This window comes from Prinia subflava, chromosome 17 (genome assembly GCF_021018805.1).
Source record: "Prinia subflava isolate CZ2003 ecotype Zambia chromosome 17, Cam_Psub_1.2, whole genome shotgun sequence".
In the NCBI taxonomy this organism is placed as follows: Eukaryota; Metazoa; Chordata; class Aves; order Passeriformes; family Cisticolidae; genus Prinia; species Prinia subflava.
Window position 1 is genome coordinate 11,462,919 of NC_086263.1, and position 11,139 is coordinate 11,474,057.

At 44.1% G+C, this 11,139-nt stretch overlaps 1 protein-coding gene across 4 annotated transcripts; it reads right to left on the bottom strand.

Moving 5' to 3' along the window:
• Positions 1-22: 22 nt before the first annotated feature.
• On the bottom strand, positions 23-3,380 carry PSMG3 (proteasome assembly chaperone 3). 4 transcript variants are annotated; one of them, XM_063414388.1, is made up of 3 exons: positions 3,356-3,380; positions 2,586-2,803; positions 23-573 (listed from the first exon to the last, which is right to left on the bottom strand). In XM_063414388.1, exons 2-3 carry the CDS (start codon positions 2,799-2,801, stop codon positions 421-423), a joined length of 369 nt encoding a protein of 122 aa, XP_063270458.1. In that variant the 5' UTR covers positions 2,802-2,803; positions 3,356-3,380; the 3' UTR covers positions 23-420. The 4 variants fall into 4 exon arrangements, with proteins under 4 accessions (XP_063270458.1, XP_063270455.1, XP_063270456.1 ...); XM_063414385.1 differs by lacking the exon at positions 3,356-3,380 and adding an exon at positions 3,157-3,313; XM_063414386.1 differs by lacking the exon at positions 3,356-3,380 and adding an exon at positions 3,148-3,218.
• Between the last annotated feature and the right edge of the window lie 7,759 nt (positions 3,381-11,139).

Here is an 11,139-nt window from a genome sequence, read left to right on the forward strand (position 1 = left end):
GCAAAAAAGAAAACAGGTAAAATTTGATTTGTCAATGTTTCTTTTATTCCCTCTGCACTGGGTGTTCCCCCTTTGAGGTATGGTATGCCAGCCACAGAGCTTGGCATCTGCTGTTCTTCAGGACACATGTGCAGAGCAGAGCCCTTTCCCAAATAAATGAACCACCCAACATGATAAAAGTAGCACTTCTCTCCTATGTTGAGACAATTGCTCTTGTCTCACTGTCCATATGGACTGGCAAACCTGTCCCAGTAACAAAACCCACAAATGTTCTACACAGTAGAGAAAAATCCATGAAATTCCTCAGGATGTCCAAAACCACCACAAAGACATTCCATCGTTTTCATTTCTAGTCCTTTTAAATAGGTGGTGATGAGTCATGGACTCAAGATCATTTCCTTGAATCCAGATGGCACAACTTCACCACACTTGGCAACTTCGGATCACTTCTCGTAGAGCCTGTATTCCTTCCATGCTCTTGTCCTTTAAAGCCATGGCCAGGAGAACGGGTTTGTTCCCAGCTTCCTGTGACACAAACGCCACCAGGTTTTTGGCACAGACATGAACGAGGGGCTGAAAAGCAAAGGGATACAGATGTACATTCCTACAGATGGGAGAGCCCTCCTGCAGGAGTTGGGAGAGGAGGAGTCCCAGAGTGGCGTGGAGAACCTGTTGATCCTGGACTCAGACTGAGCTCAGTGTTTACTGAGCAGTTCCAACGTGGTGAGCAAAGGTAAGCCATGGGACAGGGAACTTTAGACAGCACTTTCTTAACTAGCTTAAAAGGGAAGAGTTTGGTCCCAGGAGTGTGCCAGCCACCCCACACCCAACCTGAAACAACTTTATTGGAGCTGCATTTGAATTGAGTTCAGCACTGTCTGGAAAACTGGGAAACTCAGTACGGAGAATCTTTCCTTCCATAATCTTCCCACCTGAACTATAGCACCAGCGTTAAATTATATGAGATGCTGTGGATCCAAATGCCTGTACTTCCTTCACAGCCAGGTTTCTAAAGAAGTTTCCAAGTACAGTATTTTTTTGTTTAAAAATTTGTTCTGAAGAGGGGATATTCCACTGACAAGCCCTGGAAAAAAGCTGTTTTGTAATTCCTAGAGACCCCTAAATGGTGTTATATACACACTTTTTGTATGCCTGGTGTTACAGACATGTTGCTTCCTATTTTAATAGACTAATGAAAACCAGAAGTAGTGAGGCTGAAGGCGGCAAAAAAAGGGATATAATCTTTTCCATGAGGTTTCTTTAACAAGAATAGATCAGAACAGCATTGACTCTTTCACTTGAAAGGCACCTATGACATCTAGTCCAACTGCCTGACAACTCAGAGCTGACCAGGTTAAAACATTATCCAGAGAAGTGTCCAAATGGCTCCTAAACACTGTCAGGCTCATCAACCACCTCACACCTGTTCCAGTGTCTGACCACCCTCTTGGTGAAGAGGTGTTTTCTACTATCTAGACTCAGCCTCACCCAGCACAACTTCAAACCACCCAGCTTCTCTAGGTTTTATTTACACCCATAGTTGTGTATCTGTCAGAAGGATGAGTTTGCTTGATTTTAGCTGCTGTTTGGAAGTGTGCAAAATCCCAAAGAAGGATGTTAACAGTGACAAGCAGAAAAGCAGCAAACTAGTGAAAGGCTTTTCTTGAAGTTTAGATCAGTTAAGCTAGTTAAAATCATTTAAGATTAGAATGGAACAAAGTAAACACAGCACTTCACATTTCCAAATAAAACACAAAATAAGCTTGGGGGTGGAGATGGTCAGCATTAGCAGATATCAAAGCAGAGAAAGCAAAATATTTCCAATCCAAAACGGGAAGGCTATTGCTTAAGAGAAAGAACTCCACAAGGGGAAGTCATGGGATAGAATCAGGAACTTGTGCTGCTATAGCTTTTCTAGTTAAAGCTAGCAAGTAATATGTGATAGCTTCAACCCTGATGGAAAGCCTCATAATCTTGTAGCTCTGTAACTTTCTGTTTTAATGTTTGACCAGTTGATGCTTTGTGAAACACATTTGCTTCTGCTTTCTCTCTAGCTTTGTGAAATGCTCGATAAAAACCTCATTTTGTTGAAGCAAAACAAATTAAACTTTATCAAGGGAAGGTGCTGGCAGGCACATTTGGGAGTGGGCAACTAAAGTCCATTATGGGGCTGGCATAGACAGGGGAGGATGAGGGTAGGAAAACAGACTTGAAAAGGAAAACAAACTCACTGGAACAGAAATCCAAAAAGGTTATCAATGGCTGCATATTTAATCTTGCAACCCTAAAATCAACAGAGCTTTATCAAACTTTCCATAAACATGCAGAAGCAATCCATATCCTGTAGGACACAAAACAACAGATCGCCAAACCACTCACGGTTAGTTAAACTTTTATGTCCAAGAGCAGACGAGCGCACATACTTTTCTGATGAGCCCCTCTTTCCTCATTTTAAAATTAATCTTATCACTGTTCAAACACTGCTTAACTGCTGTGATTCATCAACTCCCTGGCAACTTGCACAGCCCCACCTACCACATTTCCCCCTTATCCCTGCTGCCTCTGCGCTTCGCATCCGCTCTCACCTCATCCTTGCCCAGCAGCACCTTCGTGGTGAGCGAGGGCCTGCCCACGTTGTCGCCGATGGTGTTGGGGTCCACGTAGACGATGGTGCCCAGCTTTCCGTACTGTGTGACCACCACGAGCACCGAGTTGGAGAAGGCCGTGCACACCACCTCCGTGGGCACCCCGTGCACCACCTCCTCCCGCTGCTTGGACGTCACGATGGGACTCGCTTCCATCGCTTCCGAAAAGGAACAAAACGACAACGCCAGCACGACAACATTAGATTAAAAGCATGCGCTACGGGCTACCAAATGACTGAATCCTTCCCATAATTTTAAATACCCACGCATGAGTTAATTTCAGTGCAAACCCGCACCCCTGACTGGGGAGGACTTGGCAGCCCCGCAGTGATGGCATCACTGGCCCTGTATGGCCCCGCTGCCTCTGACAGGGGCCCCGCTAACGAGGGTAGCTGGTAAAGAGGGGAAACCTCGAGCCCTGCTTTCCACCCCGGCTTTTCCTGAGAGAGAGATGGAGACAGGGAGACAGGAACCCCCCATCCCGCCAGGCCGCGGCCCTCACCGCCCCTACCCTTGCCAGCGCCGCCGCTCTCCGCCCAGGCCCGCCCCGCCGTGGCGGAAGCGGCGCCTCTCTTTTCCTTTCCCTTCCTGCCTCCCTTCCTTCCCTCCCTCCCTGTCTCCCTCCCGCAGCCGGCGGGGGGCGATGGCGCGGGGCAGCCGCTGCCCTCACGGCCTGTCCCCTCCCCTTCCCTCAGCGCCGCCGCCATTACCCGCCGCGCTCGCGCGCGGGCGGCGCCATCTCCGGGCCCGCCGCGCTCTCCTGACGGTGCCTCGGCGGCGCCGGGCAGAGCCCACGGAGCCGGTCCGTGCTCCCGGGAATGATCCCCTTCTCCCGGGAATGATCCCCTTCTCCCGGGGATGAACCCCCTTCTCCCGGGGATGAACCCCTTCTCCCGGGGATGAACCCCCTTCTCCTGGGGATGAACCCCCTTCTCCCGGGGATGAACCCCCTTCTCCCGGGGATGAACCCCCTTCTCCCGGGGATGAACCCCTTCTCCCGGGGATGAACACAGTCTCCCGGGGATGAACCCTTTCCGGTCCGGTCTCCACGCCCGGTTTCTCCCAGTTTCACGTCGGGAGGTGGGGAGGAGTCACAGGGCAGGACGCCCCTGCGCCATGAGGTGGTGGCCTGTGAGGTGACCCTGGGGGCCTTGGAAGGGCTGTGAATATTGTTTTTCCCTCCGTTTCCCCATGCGATACGATCGCTCCCACTACTGGGTGTTGTGATGCCACACTGTAAGATCCCGAGCGGGCTTCCCATCTAAATAAAAGTGGTTTATAAAGAGGGCTTGTGTAAACGAGGCAACTTCTTAGGCAGACACAGATAGGACAAGGTGAATGCTTTTAAACTCAAAGGGAAGAAATTTATATTGGCTGTTAGGGAGAACTTCCCTGTGAGGGGGTGAGGCCCTGGCATAGGTTGTTGGACAGGGCTTGGAGCAACCTGGAATAGGGGAGGGGGTCCCTGCCCAGGACAGGGTGAAATGGGATGATCTTTAAGGTCCTTTCCTACCCAAACCATTCTGTGATTCTATGAAAACAAGGCTGGTTTTGGTCATAGAAATGGCCTTGCCATTAGCCGAGCAAGCGTTGGCAGATGCCCGATGGAGCTGTATTGGGGGATAAAATAAAGACATCTGTGTGCAGAGAGTGAAACCAAATGTATCTGTCCCAGGTCCAAACATTAGTTTCTATTAATTATACGCAGTCAATACAGTGCTAATTTTTTCCTTTGAAATACTGGTACTCATGAATAAAAATTTTATATTCTAATTTATACAAAACCCTGAAAATTGGCAGTTCCCAGAAGTTGACAACCTCCCAGACTCCTGCAATTGCTGCATCTAAAATACAGTCAAAACCTGCATTCTCATGTTTTAGCTCACCACATCCCTAATATCCTGGCCACGGGTACAGCAGTAGCTACCTGACCTGTGTGTTATCTGTTCAGTTAACATCTCTGAAGGACCTCATGAATAATTCTTTTATTTGTTTTGCATTAAAAGTTTTACTAAAACTTCGTTACAGGAGGCGCGTATAGACTTTGCGCTGAGAATCCTTTAAGGCACCGTTAGAGAGCAGCAGAGGTCCATGGAAAAGCTTTTAATTCAGCAGGTTATTTTTGTGGTTAATTCAGAGAGACTCCATACCTTTTCGGTACTCTTTGCAGTCTGGCAAATAGTCTGTTTTCCAGCACTGAATAAACAGCATTCCTCTTTCTTGCTTACCACAATCACTCGAGGCTTTGCCTGTTTCACAGAGATAATAGCAGCTATTGTCAGTAAAACCTCCTGACTCATAAAGAAGTTTATTTCTGCTCTGCCTTCTCCAGAGAGTAACTTTACTTCAGGACACAAAGAACTGGATTCTTCCTGCCATCCTTGCCAGACTTCATTTTATTTTTTACATGACAGGAGAACAAAGGGAGTCCACTGTAGTTCAGATTTACATGGAATCACCATTCTTTGCTGCTTTGCGTTAGTTTGGGACAAAGAAAAAGTTGTCTTTCACAGTTTAATTGGATGTCTCATTTTGGCATGTAGCTGAGGTGGGATATAGCAAACTGAAGTACCTGAGCACTGAATCCTCACCAGTGAAAGTGAATAAATTCAAGATATAAATTAAGGAGAAGACTCCTGTTGTCTGTGTGACTGAGGCAGGAGATGGGGATTTGAGGATACACACCAGGACAGGTAATGAGACCTTTCCTGAGGGAGTCTGTCTGCCTGTCATCTGCTTCCCAGCATTTCTGGCTGACAAGGATCTGTATCCATACTCACACTCCTGGTTTCTGTAACACTTTTCCTCCATAGATCCCTGATCACATCGCAATCATTATTACATTTAGCTTCATAAACTGTCTTTCATCATAACAGATTGTTAATATAACCTATTTTATCGTTCGAGGGAAATAAAGAATCGAGACCGACAGCAGTTTGAGAGCCATCAAATCCTCAGCTGGAGATTTCACAGGATTTCAAGATCCCTTCTTCCATTCCCATGCACTCGCTGCCAAAGAAACATAAGTCGTGCATGTCACTATCTCAATTATAAGAGAAAATCAATGACTGTGCAGCCCCATACTTTGACAAGCAAAACTACTCCCAATATTGCAGCTTAATACCTTTATTATTATTTATTCGAGCAGTTTCATACTGCTTTTTAAACTGCTTAAGTGCCTCTGTGTGTGTAGACTGGAAGGAGGCTGCTTTTGTATTAGTCTTTGCATTTATCAGAACTGTTTTTATAAGAACAAATGTGTAAGATCCACGGAGCATCAGAAATCTTTCCCACTACTCTCGAACATAGACACACAGTGTTTCAGGACACACATTAATAATCCCTGCTCTGGGGAGTGCCTCACTATCAAAGTGCTGGGCTGGTTTATTAGTTTACAGGTTATTACTTCTCTAGTTTAGATTTCTCTCTTGTATCTTTTATGATGCAGAATATAGACTGTGAGTTGGAACCTCGGGTGCAGCTGGACTCTGGGCTGCACAGCCAAGGAGAGAGGAAAGGAATTAGTTTGTTCCCTGATGCAGGAGCTGCTTGGGAATTATCTGACCCTTGTTATAAATCAGGTACATGAAGTGGAGCTGCCTGTGAGTACATTCCTCAGGCCAGACAATATCAGAACGCTCCTCTTCCCCTTATTCCTGTCACAGCAAGGTCGGGGGTGTGGGTGTGTGGGGTTGTGTGAGGGCTCTCTCTATGTGGCCATTGTAAAAGGAGTAGAAGGAACAGCAGAAATTCACCTCCCAGATTTCTCCTTTCAAGCTGTCCCCACTGCATTTAATTAGTCTGGAAGAGACCATGTTCAGAAATTAATAGTGAATCGGGGCTCTGGGGGAGGAGGGAGAGGAGCACACCTGGGGCAGTGTAGTCCCAGCAGTCGGGTCTCCCTGGCTGGCTCTCTGCAGTCAGCAGAGAGGCTTTGGCCTTTGGAGCAGAGTGGAAACACAGCTTTGAACCCGACTGTCCGCAGTCAGGAGTCACCTCTGCTGCACCTGACGTTGGCTGGTTTATCTCTGGGTTTCTAGAGCTCCTCCTGATAAAGACATGAGCCTGCCAAACACCTCCACAGCCCAGCTGCTTCTGCACATGAGCAGAAAAGGGACATCAGGTGTGCAGGGGAGCCTGAGGTTGGAGTGTGAGCTGCTGAGGAGTTCAGATGTGTCCAGGATTAGGTGATACCTGAACAGCATCTCAGAGTTAAAGATTTGAGGCTCTCAGTTTACGTTCTCAAATTTTGAAAGAAGGTGATTCTGGCTCTTTTGTGCGTTGGTCCCTTTTCTGTGCTTCCTAGGATAACAAGATTATCAGTTCTTATTCTGAGAGACAATTCTAAGAGGTTTGCTTTGTTCTGAAGTTGTCCCCATGGCTCTTATTTTATGGAACACCTCTTATTTCATTGATTGTGTGAGAGGAAGGCTCAGCCAATCCATCAGGCATTGCAGAACCACTCCAACCTCTTCTGTTGTTGATGAAACATTTTTTTTCACAGTGTAGAATTCAGCCAGCAAAAAACATAGTCTTAGAAGAAAAAACAAACATAACACTTAAACCCAAATTGTTCCCGTTCTGAGTGAGCTGCACTCAGCTGCACATCTGAAATAGAAGTGCTGGATGTGTTTACATGCCTGAGACTGTCAGGTCGTGCTATTGTTTTGGTTTCTTGCACTTGCAGCTTAGTAAGGAAGCAGTATGGGAATGTTCATTAATGTTTGTGTCAATAGTAACAGCCCACATATGAGCACTAGCAGATTTTCCTGAGAAAGCTCAATGCACAGGGTAGGATTTAAAAACATGGCAGTAAGCCAGCATGCCCTGGCTGGGCCTGGAAACATTTAGGTAGCAATTTGACTGGTGCTCTGTGGAAGATTTTTTTAGTCAGATTTAGCAGCCTATAAATAGAGTAGTACTCCAGCCCTTGTAGGACTTTTTTATGCTGTGTCATTGGTGTTTTCTGAGCTGCTCTGCAGGCTGGGGGAGGAGGATTACAGATCCATGGGGCTGAGAGGAGAAAGGAGCAACCTTGGTGCTGGGGGAGAATTTTGGGAGGGGGCTCCTGCTGAGATTGCAGAGCCTGGCAAGAATGAAAGTCCTGAAGAAGGACTTTGCTGAAAACAGTTTCTGGGGTGCTTGATCTCAATCAGAAGTAGTTTTCATATATTCAGTACCCTTAAAACCAGCACATTTTAATTTTCTTTGCAAAAATTTCTCCAGAAATTATTTCAACAACCACTGAAATGAAAATGACATTCTTGAAATGTGTGAGATACACCTCCAGAAACACTCCAAGCTACCTAAGAGAGCTAAAAGAGCTCCAGCTACCTAAAAGAGTCAGGATTACATCATGCAGTCAACCTGGTGCTGTCTGATGATAATTTTATCCTCGGTATTTATCATGAGATAACAGCTGGCTGTTCAGGGCACTGTAGGCAGGGGGTATGGAACAGACAGAGTCATCATGAGGCAAGATTGAGTTTGAGTACTGTTTACATAATTTTCATTTGTCAAATAACAGCCCTTCATAGATCACAGCCATGACAGCTCCTGTGGATGGTATCATCCATCAGCAGATCTACTCTGTGAGCACCAGAAGCTTTGTATTGCTGCAATGGCTGAAGGAATTATTTCCATGGATCAGTAAAGACTGCAGTAATTGCCTTAAAGCTTGCTATAGTTTATGTAGGAGGTTTTCAGATGCTTGTGGTGGTCTGTCAGATGGAAGACAACATGCAAATGGAGTGGATTGTAAAAATTATTGTGGCATAGCTTCTAAGAGTAAAATTCATAGCCCTCTATTCCTGAGAAGTGTGAAAGCAGAAAAAATAACTTTATGACCCTTGTAGAAGTAACGAGAATGTCAGAGTATTAGTATGATGCTAATAGTACAGTCAGTTCTATAAATCACTTAATTGTGACAGCAAATTAAATAGTGTTGTTGTCTAGAATTCACCCACAGTTAAAATGATATATCTTGATGAGACAAATGCCTTCTGTGCTGCCAGTAATAAATTGGCTCCTCTTTCAAGTGAGAAAACAATTAAAAACTTGGTTGAAAAGGGCATACTTTCTCTGTGGCCACTGATCCCTCCAACTCTGGAAATAATAAAGTGGTTCTAATAGTTGTTCATTGTTACACAGTTGAAAGAGGAAAAATCCATTGCCTCATTATGTTCAAGACAGTTATGAAATTACATTGGGAATATTTGAAAATGTAAGAGGCATCTAACCAAATGGTTTCAACTTTGACAATGTGTCATCATTTGCAGTTCATAATGCTGCTGTTAACTTTTGGAGGTATCAGTCAGTGCACACAGTGGAAAATGAAAATAAATATTTACCTTGCATTTATATACTGCATAAATAACAGCAAAGTACACAGTAGACAAGTCATGATTCCATTTTGAGGGTTGTGTAACAAAACTTTCAGAATTACAGGAGGTATTCATTTTGCAACACATAAATATGTAGAAGCATACGGGCAAGTTCTCAACAAAATGGGCAACAATGCCCTGCCAATGAAACAATAACAAAATGATTTCTGGGTATTATGAATTGCTTCTGAATATTAGGTGAAGATTGGCCTCATCTGATTTTTAAGTTCTGTGTAGGTATTGAAGATACTGAAGATGGTGGAAATGCCTGGTGTCTGAATTTCTATTTTGTGATGCGTTAAATTTGTTTGCCTTCTAGTCAAAGTTACCATCCTCTCTGGTGCTGAAGTTAAGCACAAAAACCTGAAGTTATGCTGTAAGCCACAGAATCCAAGTCAGACTTGCATAAAGACATTCCATGGCAAGGCAGGAGAATGCAGGCAGGTGTCCTTTAGTGGGCTATAGAGACCCTCAGATTTCCGTCTTCATCTGCCTATACTAAGCAGGCTCACTGAAAAGGTGTGAGAATTCAGGAAACTGGGAGCTCTATTGAAGGACTTGCCTATGACAGAAGATTGGAAATACCTTTATAAAGAATATTGTGATTTGAAAGATTCTGCGAGGCATGTGCATGTACTGCAGGAATTTATTTTTAGAAGAGTTTCTAATCCTGGTTATCTCTTTTTCAGAGAACTTGTAGAGTTTACTACATCTCCTCCTGTGTCTAGAGAATAATCAAATAAATATTTCCTCTTGGAAGCAGATTTAATATTTCAAAGCCCTGCAAAATATTGAGGCTGTTAGAGTTGAAGTTCAAAGTTAATTTTAACTGACCACATAAATTCTTTTATGAATAAACATAAAAAGAAACAAGTACTGAAATTGTTTGTTAGTGCCATTCTAAGTAATGAGAAGAAGTTTGTGATAATTTAATTGTGCTTTTGATGGACTGTACAAATGTACTCTTAGAAGAAAATACAATTATATACCGGGGAAAATGGCATTAAAATGGAGTATTGTCCCTTATTTCATAGGTTCTTATCTCCTGTTTCTGCACAAGAAACATGATAATTAAGAAAGGCAGATATGCTATCAAGTTTTTAAGTTTCATCCTGGAAATGAGGTTGGAATACTCCATAAGGAAATCAGTGTTATTTTCCTATTCTCTTCTGTCTCAGTAAGAAATGCTCTGCCTAAATCCTTCTTTGCTCTGCATTTGCAATTCTTCTTCTGTATCTTTAGGTGACTCTAGGCTGAGCTCATGTTTTTGTTCTCAACTTCATGTGAGCCTCTTTTTCTAACCTTCCAAGAGCATTTTGGAACTAGTTTGCCCTGAAACCCTGAGATCTGAGAACACTGGAGGATTAGGTTTAAACTTGTTAAACTGAATTAACACTCCTGCCACATGATTATGGCCTGTGCCAGTCCTTCTAATCTTGTTCAGAGTTTAGGATAATTTGTTTAGTAGGGCTGATCAGCTGGAGGTTAATTCAATTGGACTTTGGTTATTTATTCATGCCCGGATTTGCTAAGTGTCACAGCAGATACATGAGGTCTCTGTTACAGTTATGAGATGGCTTCATTAGTGTGACGGAGAGTCCATCTGGGTGACTTCCTTTCCTCAGTGCAATAACTGGCTGTCAGGGCTCTCTCCAGTGGAAAAAACTCCTTATGTAACATCTCCCTTTCATTTGTGTCACAAGTATATTGATTACAACTTAAAAGGCACCTCTGTTCTGATTGCTGGGATTGCCAATAAACTTTCTCAGGGTTGTCAGTAGTATTCCAGCTCTACATTTTCAACTGATATAAGAATTTAAAAGAAAAGCACCTAAGTGTTTTAAAAGCCATTTATTATTAATTATGTGTTTTCATGCAGGATTTTGGTCCTTCTCACTTCAAGGTCCACGTTCCTCCTGACAGAGGTGCTGCCAGTCCTGGGTTGGGACGTGGTCAGTCTTTTGCATTGTCCAGAATTAACTACCCAGAAATGGAAGACAAAAAAGAAGAAGAAAATTCCATCCTACTGAAACCTCTGAAGGAATTTAGGTTGGCAGAATGTTGTTACTCAAACTGGAATGTGGCCAGGACACCAGGATTAATGTTAGCAC

Bases quoted from the DNA above. Each gene is read 5' to 3' on its own strand.
- PSMG3 (XM_063414384.1), bottom strand. The intron at 574-2,585 runs GTGAGAGCGGAT...TTTGCTTTTCAG, and splicing joins TGCTGCTGGGCAAGGATGAG to CCCCTCGTTCATGTCTGTGC.